Genomic DNA, 22,686 nt, shown 5'->3' with positions numbered 1-22,686 from the left:
GTCAAAATGTCGCAAATTAATAAGCAAAGCATGAAGTGATGAAAGACATTACACGTGAATTCTATTTCTTCCTGTTCAAAATATTTGTATATTAGAGCATATTACATATTGGGTCTCACAAAAGTAAAAATGGGTATATTAATTTTGAGAGACCCAGCGGCAACTAGTTCGGGAGCCGGGACATTATCTGTCTGTCGTCTCTAGGTCAGCGAGCCGAGTCAGAGAGCTTGAATTTGTGGTTGGTTGGTTGGTTTTGAATCTTTAATAGAGTTTTGAATTATTTATATACAAAAAAATCTTTATCCTTGGACTGACAAAGCCTTGACTGGTTATATAGTTTATTAGTTATAGTTTCGCATACTTTGTAACTCTTGACACAGGGCTGGTTACCGAGATTGGCAGAATGAGGTTTTCCGATTGTTGAAGTGTTGTTGCCAGGGAATTATTCCATTTACTAGGTGCCGCTGAATGGAGAGCAGTTCTGAAATGCGATGCTCAAGCGCACACTCCGAAAGTCGAACTTGTGCTGCGTGTTCTTGAGCCAGGCGCGTAACCACTGAGCTAACAGGGCGGGCTGTTGTGATTGTTAGAGGTGCGATTTAACAAGTGCGATGTTTTAAAGTTTATCTGGTATGAGCCATTTGCTAATAAGATCAATTTTAGGCTCAGCACAACGTCCACAGCGCAAACCATGCTGCTTTGTGCGTTGTGCATAGCGATGGTAAGAAACTATTCATTCAGTTAAATGTTTGGTAAAATAAAAAATGTTTAGTAAAATAAAATGTTTCTAAGCAGCGATAATGAAACAAAATAGTCAGAAAAACGGATTTGTTCATTAAAATTCAAGAAAATAGCAATAGTAGCAAAGTAAAGTGTAGGATAGTTTGAATTTTGTGAAGCGAAATTTGTTCATGTTTCTGCTTTGCTGAATCACAATTCGATTACCAGTTTGTTTTCGAAAGTTCTAATTCCTTGAAATGCGATGCATCACGGCGCAGGAAAGTAGGCTACATGATTCCGTTCTTGCTTTCTGTCGCCTATATCTGCCCAGTCACAAATCGAAACCGCTTTCATTTGATGCTTTGACAATAGACATAAAGCCAAAAGCCTCTTATGTTAGTAGGCCTACCACTTTTTTGTTGTAAGGTAGAGTACCCAATCCAGGTTTAGACCGGGTAGTTGGTTGAATATTTGGATTTTGTAAATTAGAAAATAGCTAGGAAAGCAAATACATTCAAGCGTATCATTGATATTACTAAGTGTCTGCAAAGACACAGCCGCATACAAAAAGGAAAGCTGGTTCGAAAACAGTACTTGAGGCCTGCTGCAATTTTAAGTTGAGGCCCACCATGGCAAGTGATTGAAGGTCAACGTCCCAAGACACAAAAGAAAAAATTTTCATAAGCGCCCTAGTGACCCACTGATTCAAGAATGAATTTTTGACGCAAGACAAAAGAAAGTTATTTGTAGAAGGATCTTTATCAAAATGCATTATCTACGTTGCAGAATGGGTGGGCAAAAGCAAAGTGCTTGAGTCATATTTACATCGATCTTGTATTACCTCACTCATGTCAAAATTATCACATTTTAACTATTTATGGCCGTACCCACATAAATAGCTTTCATGTCATTTCAAATTGCCAATGTTTGATTTTACTGTGTGCAGAAAGAAAATGTTTTTGCTTAAAAGTAGGCTAAAGCGCAAACAGCCTCTAATAAAGCTCAATTTATACGGTCCATTGCCCACATAATCAAATCTCATATCATTTCAAACTGTCAATGTTTGATTTTACGGTGTGCCATAAAGAATATGTTTTGCCTTGAAATCAAAGCTAGTGCCAATATTAACAAATAAAAGTCAATTTGTGTGGCGCATCGCTCATGACGAGGTGAAAAAATCTTTTTCTTGCGTTTCAGGAAGGAATTTTCTGCCTTGCTGTGAGAACAGAAAAGTGCCTTTATAAGCAACTGGGCGGTCCTTATTTGAGTAACCTAACCGTTTCGATGTGCTTTCATTGTCCAGTGGCGAGTGATAAACGATTTTCATAAAAAAGAAAGTTTTTAGTTGGGGCAAATATAGACTTGCGTAGTGTAAGTATGGGCAAGACAATACCAATTTAGAGACTTTGCACCCAGACTGCAAATCAGACGATTTTTACATTGATTCAACGTTTTCAGACGTTGAATCAATATAAAAATCAGTTGATTTGTTGTCTGGGTAGGTTATAAGGATAGGCTATACATTACACAGCAATCTAACCAGAAGATAGCCAGCAAAGATACTGAGGAATATGATTTAAAGCGGTTCGCAATAAGCGCGGAATTCGTTTGGTTAATTTTGTTAAGCCATGATATTTGGTTAGATCTTATGCATTTATTTGAATTATAGGAATCGACAATTATTAGTGAAATTGTTTCTCGGCAGTCGATTGTGGCAAGAAATTACAGCGATAGACACATGTTTCTCTCGTTAGGCTGGACTCACCAGTATCGTACCACTAGATCACCAGGCACCACGAAATCTCGACAGCTGATTTTGCAAGCCAATTGAATTAGGCTACCGATATACACCGATAAAATTGTATTATGTATATTGTTCATTTTATTCATTAGTAATTTTGCGGAAGGACACACAATGGACAAATAATTGTAACCTTTTAATTCAGGGGTTTCCAACCTGAGGACCATGGCCCCCTAGTGGGCCATGATCCTTTTTCAAGAAGGCCATGGAAAAAATTGAAAAATATTCTTTTTTTAATTTATCATCTCTAAATCCACTTCAACACTATATAACAAAAGAAATAAATTAAAATTTAATATAATTACCTTTTTTGTAATATTAATAGTTTTCATTGTTCTAACTACCGGTTAATGTATTAACAAGTTTTTTAATTAAAATGACGTTTCCTAATTTTTTCAAAAGGTTGAAAAAAATAGGGGGCCATTGATTTTTCAAAAATTTCAAATGAGGCCACGGTCTAGAAAAGGTTGGGAACCCCTGTTTTAATTAAACAAAAATATACAAACACAAATGGGAGACAATTCTAACTTGGCAGACCCCACAATGCAGAAGCAAGACAAAATAAGTTAAATTACAAGCTGCCTAAGATTTTTTAACTAAACAAAATATTTTTTTCAATTTCTTCAAAGGTAGTTGCAGCCCAGAATGCCACTCTCTGCTTCTGAGTCGGTTGCTTTAATGGATTCGGCGAGAAAGTAATAGAAATACATATTAAACTCCGTAATCTTTATTTTTAAATATGGAAAATTGACTTGAAAAGTTCAGTAAATTCAAAACAACCCAAGTAGAACTATCACTTCGGACATGGGCAGAGCCTGTTTTTTTTTATCGTAAATTCCAAAGCAAGCCTTTTGACGTTTGCTTAAATTTCTCATCGACTTCGTTCACATGGCGATTAAACTTTAATGAAGTATTCGTTGCAAATGAAGCCAATAATTTGGAGACACATGGCGTGACCTCATCACAACTAAAAAGCTTGATTGACTGCAGCAACTACAAAAAAAAACAAAAAAAAACACAGCTGCATTACATCATTGTCTTGGAGAATGGAACAAAGGATAAGGTTATTATCTGTTCATAGCTGCACATGAAAGGAAGGGTTTTCGTGGTTACATTTAGCTTTAAAGGTAGACATAGATGTAGCTACAACATGAATTTAAGTTGCCAAGACATGAGGTAATAAAGGTCAGAGCAGTGAAATCACTTCCATTAACCTTTCACAATCCACTAAGCAGAGCGCTGGTCAAACGCACAGCTTGTCAGATAATCTTACAGTGTTGTAAATAAGAAAGAAACCATTGGCAATATTTTTCATGCGTTATATAGCCTTCATTAGCTTGCAGCTCAGTGAGGAACCAATAATGTCTTTTTCTTGATTGTATAGTATTTTAGGTCTGCAGCCTTGACACTGTATTTTGCCTACATGTAAAGGGCTGTTGTAGCTTATTTGAGCATTATTTCCTTTGATGATTAAAATTACGAGCTTAAAAGACATTATCTTCACAGCCCTTCAACACAGTACAGTAGCCGAGTAATGATGTTCGCAATTGCTTAATTTAGAAACTTTATAGCTAAAAAGACACCATAAAGAATTGCTTTTCTTTTATAATAGTTACATTTCAAATTCTTTAACATGTAAATCAAATTCTACAATTTCTTTGGCAATATACGATGAGCCGACAAGTAAGAATAATGTAGGCCTAATGCAACTGCATATGGAAAATATATGGTTGACTGAGGTAAAGAAGGTTCGGTAGAAAGGCTGGAATTATGGACGGCGAAGAAGAAAACTATGTGAGTTAAATGACACGATAATTGAAGACAAAACATTTAAGACAAAACGATAATTGAAGACAAAACGATAATTGAAGACAAACAAGACATTTTCAAAGGTAACTTGGAGAATTTCAGTGGCCATGCCTGAAGTTGGGTTAAATCCAAAGCACGAGAAGCTATTTGTAGTGACAGCTACACCGAATAAAAACAGTCAAATTTAGAAATAAAATATAGTAAATAGATCAAACTTTCTCCTTTGATATGTTTTCACTTGAAGACTAATAAAAATCATCATTCAGAAGGCACCACATGGTGAAGCATGTAAAGACTTAAATCAAAGTGTTCCTTGAACAGTCATAAATTATTTCCCAAGCACAAAGACGATTCGAGTTTTTATGCACATTTTTTACAAATTTAAGACAAACAATTTCTGCATCCAGCGCGCTGGGGATAAAATAAGATTACATTTGTGGGACTTTAAAAATTACGAAGGTCAAGCAAAAGGTCTTGTTCCATATCAACATAAACAAAAATTCATTATGATATTACAGTAAATCGTTATTTTGTCAAGATTGCACAAGGGAATTAGTTAATCATCTTGGAAAATATTAAGGCTTAAAATTGATTTTTCATTCCAAAACCCCATTAACACAATGTGCATTGATTGGAGGTTGCGTCTGTTGAGCATTATGCAAGGTGGAAATGTGTTACGATCTTTGGATTGACCAACGTTGAGTCGGATAGGAAAATAAGGCCTAATTGTGTTGCATAGCAACTTTTTTTTGAAATAGATTATCATCTAATCGGTCGGATTAATACTTTTATCCTCCGTCACGATGATTAACAAATGAAATGGTCGTGGAATTGAATGAAAGCGCAGTTTTGGATTTTTTGCATACACCGCATGCATTTTACAAACAAAGTTAACAGTATCGTCAGAGAACTAATGCGACAATCAACAGTTCCTCAAGTTTAGGCGTCAGCTTCAAACGTTAACTTAGTTTCAAAAACAGAGTGAAACTGTTCACCAGGCATTTGATAAATAAAGTGACTTGCTTTCTTCTGGTGACTATAGGCTACTGGGTTACCTCCTGATGTTAAGGATGATACTGTAATAAAAGCTAGGTATCATCCTCAACATCAGGAGGTAACCTGGTAGCCTATAGTCACCAGAAGAACGTCAGTTTCAAAAGTTAACAATGCTTGAAAGTAACCGTAATCTATAACATTAATATTGTTTAGCATATCGAGGGTAACTTATTAAAGACAACTTATGTCAAAAAGGTTGATGCTTGAAGGTGTGAGTAATGAACTCTGCTCTGATGACGTAAAACATCATTGCAAATTAATCTCAGTTAGCCTACATTGATCTTGTGAGTATGATGCGTGAAGGAATAAAAGATTATGAGATTTTTTGAAAATGTTGTGTAATTTGAAATGAAGCAAAAGTAGGTAATTTTGAATAGAAACAACACGAAATACTTCAGAAAATTATTATTTCTGAACTGTTTCGATCAGTTGCAAACGAAAACTCACTTAACTTAGTTTTCTAGACATTTTGCAGATTTGTATTTTTCGTTAAGCTGATTAAAATATTTAAAAAAAATGTTGCTAATACTTTTGACAAGTCTAAACGTGAGGTGAACTTTCACTTATATAAGCACTAACAAGTGAAGCAGAACTTGAACAGTGATTTTCATGATTTGACATTTTCAGCTGCAACAAGTTAAAGCAAATATTTCTATTGCAAAGATTAAACAAGAAGAAAACTAAAGTTTATGTGCAGTTTGCAGCAATGAAATCTTGGCCAAGAAGGTCCAGTAAGAGTTCAGTAACGAATAGATTTTCTACTGGCAGCACTTGCTCCTCAGACTATACAATTCAGCATCCTAATGACGCAACAAATCTTGCAATATATTCCAAGTTTCACGAAGGCCATGAAACCTATGACAACGATCTTCCAGGATTGTGCTCCAACAAAGACTGTGATTGCTCCTCTGAAGATGAAGATCAGTGCGTTTCTCCAATCTGGGATTCTCGCAGCTTCAGAAAGAATGAAATTGATGAAGTTTGCTCTAAAAATCAACCTATGAGCCAACAGAAATCTAACGAAAACGCGGTTGTATCTTTCCGCTCTTGTAACTCCGCCGGAAGTACCCGCACCCGATTCCGTAGCAACAGTTTCGATGGGTTAGTGCTTTCTATTCAATGTAAGGAACTGTTTTCATATCAACTCTTCTCAACTAAGCAAGATTAATATTCTTCAACATTTTTTTCAGTAAAATTGTCATGTAGAATGCTATAACAACTTGTAGGCTTGGTGGTTTTCTTGGTTAGAGTAACCGCCTCCGAATAAATAGGCGTGGTTTCGATCTTCTGTGGAAATATTCCGAACACTTTTCTAATTTTCAGTAACTTAGTACTAAACCTTATTACTGCCTGGCACTAAACAAAAAAAAGGATTTACAAAATACTTAAAAAAATAATACAATAGTCCGAAGTAAACACTACTCACTCAAACAGCCTATAGTTAATTAACAATTGATAAAGTTCAATGTTAATGTGGATAGGCTGTGAATCGAAATGTGCCTTGAAAAAGAGCAGGTGAAGGTGGTCACAGCTTAGATAGAATTTCAAAATTCTCAAAAAATAAATTATTAAAATCCTTCCGTGGTCGTGAATGAAATTGTTTTGAAATGGTAGGATATCATAAATTTTAAACCAAACCTTCTACTCAAATTCAATTTTAATTTGATGAATTTGGTTACATTGGCCTACATAGCGGCCTATGGTTACATACAAAGTGTGCATCTTGATAAAAAAATATTATTGCGCCAAAAATGACCAAAAAGTGACCAAGACAAAATTATATTTGTCAAAATTTTCTGGGGAGCAAGCCCCCTACACTCCCTTTCGAACGTTACCTTTTTAGACATTAAGTTTTGCTTTGTCCATTTATCTTATAAAGTTTGTTAGAACACTGATCCTTCCCTAACTTTTTTCTAGATCCACTACTAGCCTACATTGTCGTTATAACCTATATTAAGCTAAATATATTTTTCTAGAAAATATTAAGATTATTTACTTTTAGCTTACATGACAAATGTGAATTTTTCCCCTTACATTGAAAAACTTTGCGGCCCTACCCTAAGGCTTTCTTGTCCTATTTTTAAGCGCCATCACTAAACATAAGAGCCCACTGGTGGATTTCGTGAAAGGGGCAAGATGTACTTACACGACCCTTGTTAGGGGTAATAGACAACTTAGTAAGCTACCACCATCGTACAATGACAAACAAAAGACGAATAAAGCCGTTTTTTTACGTTTTTAGAGACTTCTGTTATGTTTGGCTTGTGTTGTGTTTTGCTTCATGTTACTTTTCATCATTAACGCGTCGGATGAAAAAGATGCTATTGGACTGGTTGCAATAAACAAAGCTAAATAACTAATGATTTTTGATTTTTTGGTAAAGTAAAAGTTAAAATTTATTTTTCAGAGTTAATAGGGAACGGATCGAAGATGTGGAAGACAAGGACAGAAGAAGATCAGAAACAATCGTCAATAAGTTCCAGAAGAAGGAAAAATACCATTCTGGATGCATTTACGAAAGGTTGGTAGATGATTGCTTTGGCTTGATTTGAACGATGTTCATAAAATGAAATTTTAAGTTGTAGCCATGTTATAGCTACTGTATAACACAAGCAGTATTCGTACGGTCATGTTAGGCATATAGCTATAACACAAGCAGAATTCGTAGAGCTGCAAAGACTCGAACATTTGAAACTGTAAACAGTGTACAAGTGTTCATTGCTGCCAGAAACCCATAACACAAAAGCATTAAAAAAAACAAAAGCTGCAGTGAAGCTTAAAAAATTTGCAATTTGTTTATTCCTTTTGTTTTTCGTCATTAACGCAACCGGGACAAAAAAGATACTACTTCCTACAATAGCCAATATGGGTCTATACCACCAGGTCATGAACGGGAAAAATTGGCAAAACCTTGAAAGGGGAACGTGCCTGAATGGAATATCGTGTAGCAGGCTACGTATATTTCGTCTTACCTGTGTTTTATTTGATATAATGCTGTGAGCTGCTCATGCAATGGCTATGCTTTTTGTCTGCAAAGTCTGCAAAACCTTATGAAATATTGTAGCTTACCGTGAATTGGTAAACAGATGCGATGCAGTGTTTTATTCCATGGTGACCTGTGTCTTATGTGGGATGAGTTGCAAGATTTGCTGCAATGTTAACGATGTCTGTTAAGCAATTACAGAAATACAAAACTATTTTGTAAAGCATTCCACAATGTTGATGTATTGAAAAAAGTAAATAATGCGTTAATTTATTTCCAAAAATAATTGTTGCATTGATCATTTTGTCACAAAGAAATTGTCACAAAAAAAAAAAAATATATATATTGCTTAGTCACTTTTAGCATTTTTATGACGGCAAGTTACCTCGCGATGCCTTATTCTACTTCCTGTGTTCGACCGCAAAGTGCATGACCCTATTATGAGACCACAACGCTTGCACTGTTGACTTGTGAATCCTCATTGTCGTTTTAAAACGTGCAGTGGTTGCTTTAGTTCATTTTTTTTCGATTCTATACCTACAGTAATCCAATATCGAACGCTGGATGATAGATGTATGCTGACAGAGATTAGTCACTGTCAGCTGCTGAGATTGCATGTTTTATGGTAAGTCAAGCAGAAGCCTATACTTTTCCATATACAACAAAAGAATCTTCAAGGTCAAAGACACTTGACATCGCCTTTGTGGACCTTAGAAGTTTTGTAATAAAAATTTGTTCGATGTCATTACAGTTTGGACCGATCGAAGCTTCGTCATCACCCAAGCGTGAACAATGGTGTGCCCAATGAACCGCAACGACCTTCAGCAAGGCGACCTGCAGTGGTCGCGTCACTTCCTGGTAAGTTACAATCTGACTCAAACTGGCTTTGAAAAAAAAACGAATTTTAGCGGATTTCGGAATTTTAGCGGATAAAAGAATTTCCGCAATGCCAATTATACGTAGCCTAGTTTGTATAAGATCGAAATTTAAAAACTAGAAGTTTTTGAGACCATCCTTCAAAATTAATGATCATATCAAAAGTAACACATCACGTCATGCACAACAAAACTGTTTTCTACTTGCGTGATAATGAGATATTGCAAAGCGGTCACGCGTTGGCTACAGAAACTGCATATCTCTCTGTAGGTATCATGGCTGATACAGCCCTCGATGTACAATGATGTTCCAGTGCAACTAAATGTATCCAGATGTATACAATGCATATCTAACAGCAACTAAATTAAAATTAGTTTCGATATGCAATATTCTCTATATTTAATGTTTTCTACATGATGCCATACGATATGCGATATTCGCTTTTCAAAAATTTGGCAGACTCTATTTCTACTTACAGTACTTATTCAAGTTAATTTGTATTTCAAAATTTTGAAGAATATTTTATTGTAGATTTTGTTAGCAATGCTTTCCCTTCGGCATTTGAAAGCCACATGAAAAGCAAAATTCAGTTGGTTGAATCAAGTGTATTATAGGCCTACACGAGAAGTCAGCATATGCTGACATTTTCTTAAACCAGAACATTGTCTACGAAATATTTTCACTTGAGAAAAGCAATAAAATTCTTTAAAAATAGCTTTTGACAATAAAATGATAATTACAAATCTTTTCGCTCTCGCTACAATGTTTCCCCAATGATAGGCTTATTTCTTGAGTAGCTTTATTAAGGTTTTTATCTGCCATCAGATGCTGTGATTAAAGAAATAGGAACATACATTTGCCAAAGCGTTGTAAAGAAACTAAGTCTAAACAGTGGTATTTAGAAGATGAGATTTAATGTTACTTCTGTTTCAGCATTAGGTGCAACTTGATATTCTTCGATTTCATGTATTAGGTCAAGGATTCGTAAATCCCTTTCAGTATAATTCATTTCTTTGCATAGATTCAACGTCTGCGACATTGCAAAAAAAGATTAAATTTTTAGCTAAAATATAAGGAAATGTTTTACTTGATACTTCCGAAGAATGTTAGCCTATCTCGCAGATTCAGCACGCTAGACTGTTTTTCCGACGTTGAGGTTATGTAAAAACGAGCAACTTCAACGCAAACTTATGATCTTGCAGATTCCGACCTTTCCGTGCTTTCCGATACAATCGCAAACTTGCAACGGAACCAGCCGGTCCCATCATGTGAGTGCATGTTTCCAGGCTGCAAAATTCCTTATTTTGCAATGATTCAACGTCTGCAGACGATGTAGTTGATGTCGGTCATAAAAATAAGCCCAAATTATGAATTCATTTAATTAACGAATTATGCTAAATTAATGCAATTTCACATAACCTTGATTACTACTTCTTCAGAAAATAAACAAAGGTGGAAATGTTTTGGTATAAATGGCTTAGTTATATAATGTATAAATGGATTTGTTACCTCAAAACAAAAATGAGCATAGGCTACTTTCACTTTTGTAAAGAAACTTTGTTGTTTGAATGTTTTACAGCTTTGCACGATTGTGTTGCATGCAGCATGCAGGTTATGCAAGAAAAAGCAATTTAACTGACACTTTTCAAATCTCATACAAACCATTGTCGTGCCTCATTTTTGCAATGATAAAAAAGATTAATAAGTGACAGTAGTACAAAATATGAAAAGATTAAAGAATTAAAAAAATAATTAAATTAAAGAATTAAGATTAAAGAAAATGACAATTAAAGAAAATATAAGTTAGCTAACACTTTTCAAATCTCAATTTTTTGGTTAAACAAGCCACGGTCGTGCTTCATTTTACAATGACAAAAAGATTAAAAAGTGGTAATAATGAATTCAGTTTTAAATTTGACTGCTGTAACGTATGAAAGTCCTATCCAAAATCAAATAGTGATACCAACAACAAGCATTAACCCTAACCAACGAGGGTTAACAATAACAGGAAGTGTAGGATTTCTGTCGATAGTCTGTGGCATGAACTAGTGGTGCAATACTGGTGAGTCCAACCTAATGGACGAAACAAGATTCTATCGCTGTCAATTCTTACTACAGTCGACTGCCGAAAAAAATATGAGATTTTTATGTTTTACAGCTTTCAAGCGATCAAAATGGAACTTTCCCAAACTAAGCTTCATGGTTAGTGGTTGTTATTAGGTGTTGCATGGTTTTGTTTTTATACAAGTCTAGGCTACAACTTTCTGCATCGTCTTTAAAAGTTTGCTTTTGGAGCTTTTACAAAACGACTTCCACATTTAAAAACAGTCAAAACAAAAATCACACCGAAAGCTTTCTGTTTTGAAATCATATTAAGCACTGATTGAACTCCGAAAGCGGTTTCTGCTGCAACCAAAACAAAGAATGGTCGCATGTGGAATATGCTTTGTGTAAAAACATAAAGCAGGCGTGACAGGTTTGACACTTGGCCTTTCAACACGTCACGGATTGTTTACCTTGCACCAAATTATCAACTCTGTTTTCTGTAATTTGTATGCTGCCACCAGCACTGAAGAAAGCGTGTCATAAAAGTGTTTCGTTGCAGTTAAAACGTGATATTTTAACGTTTATTCAACGTAACGTTTGCTAACTTTAAAACTTTTCAATATTCAATTGTATTTGATATAATTTATATTTGACATGTTTGATAAATATGTCTTAATTATTGATTCACTGAGGAAGTACAAACAGAAGAAATCTGACACTTTCAAGGCAATTTATTAAACGGCTTGTTCGGGTCCGAAACTTTAATTTTACTTTGAATTAGCATTTTTCTATGTAGTCGTTTAGTTTGCATTTACAAAAAAGTAGAATCTAAACGCTTGAACAATGAACATGCTTGCGGTAGGCTGCAATGACGTCATTCAACCTGTCGCTTGCTAGTACAAGCTTAAAGTTCTGGCCAAGTGAAATTCATGGATAAGATTGTTTGGGACTACGTTTAACCATGGTTTTATCTTCCTTTCAAACCGCTTTTGAGTTTTGATGCAACCTAGTTTATCATTTTGAGTGACAGCTTGGAGTAAGGTCACGAGTGGGATTGTCACATTCAAGGCTATTATCTTGCGTCATGGCATACTGGCGAGACACTAACCATGCCAGGGAAAGTTTCGTTGGATTTGATAAGACCCCGAAAGCTTGATCGAATAAAGAACTGAAAGTTGTTGAAGCAGTTCATAATAATCAACTACTGTTTGACATGAAAAAACAAAAAAAAAACGAAACCAGGTTTTTTAAATTTTCATTGCACGTTCTTTCTTAGCCTGAAAATTAGTCATTCTTTTCATTGCATCAATGAACAAAAGAGTGATTTGTTAACTAGGCTTTTGGTTTCGTTGGATTTGATAAGACCCCGAAAGTTTCTGTTCACAATAATCAACTACTGTTTGACGTGAATAAAGACACAAACAAAAACAACAAAACTAGGTTTTCTAAATTTTGATTGCACGTTCTCCTTTCTCAGCCTGAAAATTAATCGTTCTTTGCAATGCATCAAAGTACAAAAGAGTGATTTGCTAACTGGGTTTCTCAACAGCTGCACTGACAAAAATGTAGCAGCTTAAAATAAGCTAAACATGGACACGATGCTCTAGAACATCGGTTCGATGCTTCCCGAGAGCATGCGACGGTCTCTCACCAGGAATAGCCGACGTTTGACGTCGTTTTTCCGTCTATTTAATTTATTTCGTCAGCTTCCAAGTAATCTTCAGCCTTCCATAAGAGAAAAACATTTTTAATCAATCATTTATTTAAAATTTTAAAGCATGCATATTCGTTTTATCAAAGATTTTTTCCTTCAATGCAGAACAAAGACAGATCACGCGAACAAAAGTTAGAGGAGGTTCTTGAAACTTGGAATGCAAGCAAGGTTGATAAAACATTGGATTCCATATTGCAAGAGTTCCAAAGCTGCAAAGTAAGCTGCAGTCTACGTAAGATACTTAGTCAGGAATTGCATTTCATATTGTATGAAGAATGTGGTATTCAAGTCTTCAAATTGGAGACTAACGCCCGGGTTTATTCCAAGGAGGACGTGCGAGTCCCAAGACAGCAAAATCCGTCATTTTTACATTGATTCAACGTCTGCAGGCGGGTCTGTATAAGCTTAATATGTAACAACTCATCTATTCCTGCGATAAGTTGAGTAAGAAACCTATTTGAAAAGGTTTGTAAAGATGTTTTTTTATTGCCATCTGGTTGTTCATCCATGGGTAGGCCTACTGGTAGCCTACTTTGTTCCTGGACGTGACTATATGAGCTATTATAGTGATTAGCGACGTTTATGCTTGGTTGTGTAAATAAAGAATATGGGAAAAGGATTTGGCTAAAAAAACGGCTTAAGCCTGCCATTCAAGGCCTCCCATAGTTCACAAGCAATAGCAAACAGTGATGTTAACTAACATTTTGTGGCAATTTGTCTTTGCTGTGGGATTTCAACTTTAGCGTTCCTTTTATTGAAGGGTGACTGCCGGGTTCTACAACGCTCTCCATCCGGGTCACTTGTAGTTGGAGCTGAGAACGGAAGCACAAGGGAAAGGAGACGCCACAAAGCTGTATGGGAATTGTTCACTTCAGAAAGAACTTACCTCATTGACCATTTGCTAGTTTTACGGCAGGTAATGCACTGTATGTAGACATTTGAGATGAGAGCTATAAGCAGAATGTAAAACAATATGAGTGGCCTAACGTTCTTTATTTGTATTAAACTGGGGATCTACAGTGTGACAAAGTGGCTGGTTATTAACCCAAGTAGCAACCAGCAAGGTAAAGTCTATTTTTTGGAAGGTCTTACCAGCAAAAATTACAAAGTTTACAATAGTTTGTAAAAATAATGAAAAAGGCAATAACTTATAACGCGAGAGAACAACTGCACGCCGAGCAAGCTGGTGCAAGAGAGAGGCCCAATTATGGATCCATAGGATGCACTGCCTAATAATTGTAAATTCAAGAAAAATGTACGACCAGTCCAATTGATGTCAAGTTATCTTGTTGTGTTATTTTACATTTGTTGTTATTTTACAATAATTTATTTCCAATTTGAGGCAACATCTCAAAATTCTGGTTGTGATGTTCATGAAATGTCTAGAGATTTGTTAGCCATATTGTATAAATTCTTTTTTTTGTCTTTGTATTCCAATATTGAGGTCGGCTATGTTGACATTTAAAAAATTGTTTGAGAAGCCTAATCCTAGAAAATAGACTTAGCCTACACTAAAAAACTGATACGCTTCCAGGTGTTCATGGAACCATTGCAGGATTTGCAGTGTGAAGGTTTTCTGCTTTCAGTTGACGTAAGATGTTTGTTTGGAAACTTGGAAGAATTATGCAAAGTAATTAAAGATTGCTTTAACGTTCCTTCTCTGAACATTATTTACTTTAACTGAATTATAGCCAGAACACACTTTTTGAGTTCTGAAATTTCTTAAGATGTCGATTTTTGACTTGCAAGTGAAGCAAAGAATAGATCAACATCGCTTCTCGAACACGTTCTATAGCAGCGTAACTTGGCTTATCATTTTTATCAATAATAGTAATAATCACTTTAATTTGTAGCTATTGCGATAACATGCGGTGGATTGCGAACTGCAGATGCAACACTAAAGGCAGCAGAAAACTGCAAAAGGACGTAGCCTATTGTCGTCCTGTTAGCAGTTCTTAATTGCTTTGATGTGTCATTAAGTGTCTTATCAGGACACAGCCGCTACTGTGCAACTTAAATCGAGTCACATCGAGTTCGTTTAATAAGCCTAACATTCGAATAAGTTACTCTTGCACTTATAGTACAATTAAAACTGAAATAACTCAGGTGTTTGTGTTTACAAAACGACATGTTCTATTGAAGGTCAGCATGGACTTCTGCCACGCCCTGCTCAAAGTGGTCGGTGACAAACGTCCAAGTCAGTTCGGTTCTGCTGATGCCATTGACACCGCTTTTGAAACGGTCGGTTGGTTTTAACATGACATCGTAATATTGTTAGAATTCAGACTTAAACTTAATTCTGCTAGTGTCACTGCGTTGTTTTATAGAACGTTGAACTGTCGAAACATTTTATCCTGAAAATACGAAAAGATTCAGGATGGGTTTGTCGTCTGATATACTTATAGGACATCAGACTACAATAGCGTCAAGGATGATGAAACCAAAGACTGGCTGCTCTCTAGTAGCCTTCCAGTGTAGTCCGGGAACATCGTGATTCTGGGCTGGTAAAAAGATAGACCCTCGGCCCCAGAGGCTCACACGACGACGACTACATACAGACGAGCTATACTGCCCACCTCTGCTTAAAGCTTATTTATTTAGAAGAAATGTACTTTTAGGGACCGCAACGCTGGTTACCTTAGTATTCTATTCAAATAAATGAGATGTTTCTATTTGGATAAGATATTAAAAACCCCCTTTTACAGTAGTAAAAGGTTTATTTATAAATAAACTTATTGGCCATAAACGAACAGTAGCCTACATGAAACGCCTAGGAGGAATATTTGCACTTGTCTTTTTCATCCCTCTTGTAAGGCAGCTAATGATCACTTTTGTCTCGGGCAGACCTAACTTGTGACTGTTTTTTTCTCCATTTTGAATGTGTTAGTGCATATTTGCTGTGTTTATAGTTGGCTTGGATTCTTGTGTTCAACATACCAAACTGAAACTTATGGCGTAACGGCGGCTCAACCTTTTTGAAAAACTTCTTTGTAAGCTTTTTGCTAAACTGAAATTCTGAAGATGCAGCGACGTAATCGGCTACCACATCATTGCAACCGTTGCGTTGTTTATAATAACCTACAGAGCACATGGTTTTTGAAAAGACTATTAGTAATTTCAGTTAGGTCTAGGCTGTAAACATAGAAATAAACCATGGAGTAGGGGTAGAGTATTAAGTATTATTTTTATATGCGGTGCAAGGAGAAAATGTAAAATTTTAATTCAAATATTAATTATAAAATTTGATAAATAATAAAGATTTAAGGAAAGGTTAATGTTGCAATGTAGCCTACTAGTTTGCTTCTTTTTCACAAACCTGCTGGCTGCTAACTTCTTCAGGTTCTTAAATAATTTTGATGTGCTACTTCCTCAGTTCGGTAGCATCATGTGTCCACCTTATCAACGGTACTTCAGCGGATACCGCAACTCCTTAAGTGACCGAGAAAACCTCAAGTCAAATGAAGACTACCTTTTGTTTTTAGAGGTGAGGTGGTGCATGAACCAAAAGCATATACTGTATATCTCGAACGCTTTTACAGTCACCGTAAAAATCTATTCACAACGCTTTTGGTTTGACAAAACACGAAATATTGCTTTAGTTTCAACCTGTCAATCGCGTCTTTAGTGGTGTGAACGCAACCCGAGATGTCAGAGATTGAAAATCAATGACTTATTGGTCACTCCAATGCAACGTCTCACCAAATTTCCTCTGCTCCTGCGGAATATAGCAAAGTACACTGATGATAAAAAGCAGACTGAATCCATAGAAGGAACCTTGCTGCTTGTAGAAGAATCTCTATGTAAGAAATCACAACAGGTTTTGTTTTTTTAATTTTATAAGATGACTGTAGGGCTAGTAATCATGTGGCTTCATTAATGGACTTTCATTTTATTGCAGCCTATTATGCTTATTCATTGTGACCAGATGCATGCCTACAAGATTTGCATAATTATATTTCACTTTTTGTCGCAATAAAAAGTATCCAATAACATCTATCCATAACGTTAACCATCTGCTATCATTCTAGTTTTTGGTTTTGTAAAATTTACACTACCGTCTCTATCAAAATTCTATCACTCACTGTAGCCGAGTAAGCCTGCTTTGTTTTTACACGTATTTTCTGCTCATTGTTGCTTTGACTAATTATTTTTATTTATTTGCATCCCACAAGAATGCCCATATTCAAATCACACAAAAAAAGAAAAAAAATGCAAAAATAAATGGCGTAGGCCTATTTACATTATTAATTTATTAATAATTTACAGTAATTGAAACGAAATTGCAAGCTCATGTGAAAGATCGTTGAGATATTCTACGATCGGCTACCTAACACTGCTGACACATATTTTACTTTTTGACGGTTACTTTAGCCGCTCTAGAAGGACGAGTATCATGGCTGACCCAGTTTCAGTTCCTTCAAGATCTGGAAGGGTCGATATCGTGGCCTCCTGTGTATGAGATGGACAACAAAACAATCCTTCCTGAGGTAGGCCTACGACTACTTTTGAACCGAAGTGCAAATAGACGTAGGCTAGCCCTTTTTCAGGAAACATAAAACGAAAGCTGATGATAAATTTGCAATTGAGATAAGCTTGAAACCTTTGTTCCAGCATGCACAAATAAGCTAATGCTTCTGTCGAAATCTTTTTTCCGTTTGCCATATATTGTTTTTTCGTTGTGATGGTCAGAAATAAAAACAAACTGAACTGACTGCAACGTAAATTTTTGATGAGCTGCTAATGATTTGGCAAACGGGCTCATAAGAATCTGGCCGCTTGAGTGGAGAATTCATCGTTGGTCGAATGGTCTAGGGCAGGCCTACCTGAAGTGCATCTGTTTTCTGTAAGTTAACACACAACCAATCTGAACTTTATGTTTCACAGTCTCTCCGTCATGTCTTATCTGTTCAACCTTGCAAAAACCTCATAGCTAATCCAAAGCGACAACTCGTCCTTGAGGGAGCTCTTGCGGTTGTAGGTAAATTTTTCTAAGCCACAACAGTTCAATTAATTTACGATGGATCAAACCAAGTTGAAGCAGGGTTTTGCTATACAGACTGTTGGAATGCAAAATGGTGATTGGTGAAGAGTTGTTATTTTTTGCTGGTGTTTTTGCAGTGAAAACAAAAAAGCGTGGTAAAATAGCGTAGCCATTGTTACTAGTTCAATTAGTGTAAACTGTTCTTTTTTCAGAAAATGGAAAATCTGCAGATATTTACGCTTTCCTCTTTGATGATTTGTTACTGCTTACAAAGGCTAAAAAAGGAAAACGGGTATAATATTTCGAATGACAACATTTGAAATTTATTCAAATTGTGTTAATTCACTAAAGTTTGCTCCTTTTGATATGCAAGCGTGGGACATACAATCTATCTTCTAGATTTTATGACCACGTAAAGCATTTGAATCATCGCAATTCATATAATACTTAAAGTTTCTAAACTATAGAGCAAAGGTCACCAACTGGCGGCCCGCAGGGCACATGCGGCCAGCCACCCTGTAATGTGCGGCCCGTGGAAGGCATCAGCGTACAAGTAGCCTATCACCAAAAATACTTTTTGTGAGGAGTTAAACAGCATGAAGGCAAAAAATACTTTCCGGGAAGCATATTTTTGCTTTGCATACAATTCCACCGACCGACCAATCAGATTGTAGTTCTAAGTGGGAGTCGCTTAAACTTATTCCAATACAATGTCCAGCCACACTGTCCTACTGTCCTAGTAGTTGATTAAAATGTCTGTTTTCGAATTTGTCTGTGAGCATATAGGGTTGCTAATTTAAGTTTGTAAATGTCATGTAAATACTAATGTGCGTTTCAACGTTTTTGTGTTTCATGAGCAGTGTTCCCTTTATACAAGTTTTTGTTGGCAAATTAGGTCAGTGTGCCAACTCAATTTATAATAAATTGGCAAAATATTATACTGTATATAAATTTAAACACTTTTTCTGATTGTAATACGAAAGTATTTAGCTTAGTAAAATTAGCAAAATGTTGTTAATCAACAATTCTTGCCATGCTGATAAGCACCGCCAGTGAAAACCAACTCATTGCTTTTTTAGAGGAAACACTGTTCATGAGTTACCGATAGAAACGTTTTTTCGGTGATTTCCACAAGCGTTTGTTTCATGGTGCCTGGTTTCTTTCTCCCTGTTATTGGAGCCTATTTTTCACTGATATGTTTGCAGGTCACTATTGTTGCCTGTATTGCGATGTGTCAAACATTTCCATGTTTACTGAAACTGTTAATGGCAAGATATCTTTTGTGAAGCGAAGTGACAACACCACTCTTGCTTGGCGATGAATATTCTGATGAAACCGCTTGCCCCGCTACAAGTGCGCGAAACAAGGGGCCTCGTTTATTAGGCATTGTTAAAGAAAGTCAAAAGTGTTGTTAAAGGAGCATGGCCTGGTGGTAGCGTTGTTCGACTAATTTTGTTGCTGCGGTATTCTAAGATAAATATCAACAACATGTAACGCTGGATAGGCCTACTGGGTACGAAATGCGTTCTTTTCTAGCATAATAGTCAACTTAACTAAAAATTTATTAGTGCGGCCCGCCACAGCGCTCTCCTTAGTGCTAAAGTGGCCCGCATGTCAAAAAAAGTTGGTGACCCCTGCTATAGAGCAAAGCAACGACATAAAATAAGAGATATGAGAGTTCAAAGACGAACTGAGTTGAGAGTAAACAGTGAAATTTTCATACAAGAGAAAACAGGAGGAGAAAAATTTGCTGTTTAGACACTTTTTTTGTTGTTTTTGGTTAAATTTTTCCCATTTTGTGTCTTTCCACCTGCAACTTACAAGTTCGCACACCGCAACAACCATGAAGATTCAGTGACAAGTTAAAACGTTTGGTAGTCAACCATAAAGTTTTAGCAACATGTCATTTAGGTTAGGGTCTGTCTAAGACATTATCATGCTGAGGTTTAATCTTCCAACCTTAAAACTATTAGCATGAATGCGTGATAGCCGAAGTAGAGTGTTTGCAGCATTAGCAACAAAGGACATCGTAAACGTAAACAACATTGATACCGGTATCCCATTGGACCAAAATGGTTTCTTTTAGTAGCCTTTTAATTTCTCAGTGGACGAGAGTCACTTTCTTTGCTGTAAATTAATCAATTATTTTTAAGACATGGACGTTTATGTTGTTGTCTCTGAGCCTCCATTAAAAAATAAACACTATAAACTACAAAGAGTTGATTTTATTGCAGAAATCGTCGGAAATTCCTTCGGGTCTTAAACAACATGCTTTTCTGAAGGACGGCACTTTACTTACCGTATACAGACAACCTATCGCGCTGGATAGATTCATGGTTTATGACGTTGAAAGCGAACAAGCGTCTTCCGTGGGGTTAAAGAAGGCGTTTGTATTAGTCCAAGAAAATCGTTTTCAACAAATGTGTTCCGTTATTATGCTCCAAGCAAATACTGAAGACGTCAAAGTAAGTGAAATTTGTTGGACTCGAATGCGTAGGCCTGGATGTATGAGTTGTGTTTGTTTGTTTGTTTATCTTTATCCTGCATTGCGGGAAAGCGGACTTGAGCGCTATGCATCGGTGTACGCCTTCCGACGTACACCTGACCCACGCTGCAGCCGACGGCAATGTCTGTTTCCGGTTGTCTACTCTATTTATGACTTAAATTTGGTACTACTCATTACTCGAAATCGATCACTGGGTAGAGGCAATTATGGTAAAGTTTCTTGCCCAGAGAAACAACAGCAAGTGCAGGTGGCTGGAGTCGAACATGCAGGCTCTCGACTGCGAGCCCAACGCGCTAACCACTCGGCCATTGCTAACCACTCGGCCATTGCTGCCATTGCTGCCGACCGTTGTATGCAAACAACAGATTATTTTACAGCAGGTCATTTCTGCTTATGATGGAACTATGTCTATGTAGCCTCACCAATAAGATTTATTCTTTCCAAATGATGCATTTATGAAAACTATGCATTGTATGGCATGAGAAAATGCAAAACTGAACACACGCTTAACTTTGCGTCAAAAATAAAACCAATGCACCGCTTTTGAGAGATTGTCCTTTTCTTGGCATAATCATCAAATTACGCCACAGCGCTTCTGTCAATCAGAGTTGCCCTTAGTCGTGAAGGTTATTGTTTATACTTCAACATACCGTGTCACTCTAATAAGTTGAAGGCTATTCTTCGATGTCCCCTCTTCAGTCTTTCAAATATGTCAATTTTTTGTTTATCACTTTTTCTCCTTTCCATCAAACGTTATTTATAGCAATATTACCAGAAACTTATATAGGCCTACTGTATATATTTTTTAAATGTGATGTTCCAAATAACTACATTTTTGGAAAAGTACAATTTTATACCATAATGAGTCACCACAGAAAGTATGCAAAGCTTCTTGTTTTTCAGCGCTCCTGGTTGACTCATCTTGCCTCTACTGCCGCGCAGTGGATGGAAAAGAACGTTTATAGCAATCAAAGTATTTCTGCAGACGACAGACCTATTGAAAAGTTATCGTCTTTCAGTAACACGGACAAACATAAAAAAAGTGAACTTGAACATAAAAAACAGTCCCATCGCACCGATGTTCCTAATCCCACATCATCATACGCACATGAATCAAGGAACAGTGAAGTCAATGGAAAGCAAAGTTACTGATGTTTCAAGATCAGTGTCTGATTCCATAGTTCAAAACAAAGGAAAAAGACACAATAAATTATTATGAAGACCTACTCAGAAAAATGCATGCTTGCAATAACAAGACGAAATTTTAAATTAATACTTGTTTGATTTTGCATGTTCAATAGGCCTAAAGCGTTTTTTGCTGCAAAAGAAATCGAAATTATCATTTCTTTTATAATGGGCCTGCTAATGCGCAAGGCTAATAAAAAGCAATAGTTATTAAGTTAGAATAATATGCTTATTAAGTAGGCGTATATAAAATTTTTTGCTTCATTTTCAAATATGCAAGGTTTTCTTAACAGCAAAATTATGCAGCCTATAATTATGCTGAAGTGTGTGTTAAACTTGTAGGCCTATAGGCCTAGCCTAGTTTACTAAACTTAGGCTAATGAGTTTCTTTCTATTCTACATATTTCATTTTTGCATTGAGATTTTTTTATTGCTTTACAAATACAGTATAAAAAGTAAACAATATTAATGATTGTGTTGAAACGGCAAGCTATAAATTACCCTGGTTGGTTTTGAAGCTTTATCCTCGGACTGACAAAGTCTTGATAGATTATTCCTGGTAGTTTCGCATACTTGTAGAGGCTCTTGACTCAGGGCCGGTTACCGAGATTGGCAGAGTGAAGTTTCCGATTGTTAAAGTGTTGTTGCCGGGGAATTATTTCATCCATTCGGTGCCGCTGAATGGAGAGCAGTCCTTAGAATGCGTTGCTCAAGCGCACACCCCGAGAGTCGAACCAGCGCCGCCTGATCTTGAAGCTTCTTCGTTCACGAAGTCACGCGGTAACCAACTATAGCTATCGGGGCGGACTTTTTTTAATACAAGCAGTGATGTACGCGCATACAAAAAATATTGACGCCGTCAGCGTAAAAGCAAACGTTCGAAAAACCATAGGCTACGCCGTAGGCTATGCGTCAACGCAACTTGTAAAAAAAGTTGGCGACGTCAACGTCAGCGTCATAGCCTACACTAGCGTAAACTAATTTTGTTTGCTAGGTGCCAAACATTCAC

General features: G+C 36.4%; 1 protein-coding gene across 1 annotated transcript in view; it reads left to right on the top strand.

Annotated features, from left to right (window-relative positions):
• The window catches only part of LOC145782390 (uncharacterized), a 28,447-nt gene extending 6,320 nt beyond the window's left edge, over window positions 1–22,127 (top strand). The window contains exons 5-19 of the mRNA XM_082594173.1: window positions 7,794–7,907; window positions 9,121–9,227; window positions 10,448–10,513; window positions 11,404–11,447; window positions 13,111–13,221; window positions 13,766–13,921; window positions 14,540–14,635; window positions 15,148–15,246; window positions 16,379–16,489; window positions 16,631–16,805; window positions 17,377–17,492; window positions 17,890–17,983; window positions 18,199–18,278; window positions 20,221–20,451; window positions 21,396–22,127. Of these exons, the coding sequence (XP_082450299.1) occupies window positions 7,794–7,907; window positions 9,121–9,227; window positions 10,448–10,513; window positions 11,404–11,447; window positions 13,111–13,221; window positions 13,766–13,921; window positions 14,540–14,635; window positions 15,148–15,246; window positions 16,379–16,489; window positions 16,631–16,805; window positions 17,377–17,492; window positions 17,890–17,983; window positions 18,199–18,278; window positions 20,221–20,451; window positions 21,396–21,644 (1,849 nt within the window). The 3' untranslated portion in view covers window positions 21,645–22,127. The remainder of the gene's footprint in view (window positions 1–7,793; window positions 7,908–9,120; window positions 9,228–10,447; window positions 10,514–11,403; window positions 11,448–13,110; window positions 13,222–13,765; window positions 13,922–14,539; window positions 14,636–15,147; window positions 15,247–16,378; window positions 16,490–16,630; window positions 16,806–17,376; window positions 17,493–17,889; window positions 17,984–18,198; window positions 18,279–20,220; window positions 20,452–21,395) is intronic.
• Window positions 22,128–22,686: the final 559 nt, after the last annotated feature.

Source organism: Aplidium turbinatum, chromosome 13, assembly GCF_918807975.1.
Source record: "Aplidium turbinatum chromosome 13, kaAplTurb1.1, whole genome shotgun sequence".
Lineage (NCBI taxonomy): Eukaryota > Metazoa > Chordata > Ascidiacea > Aplousobranchia > Polyclinidae > Aplidium > Aplidium turbinatum.
This window is presented reverse-complemented; position numbering and strand designations above follow the sequence as displayed.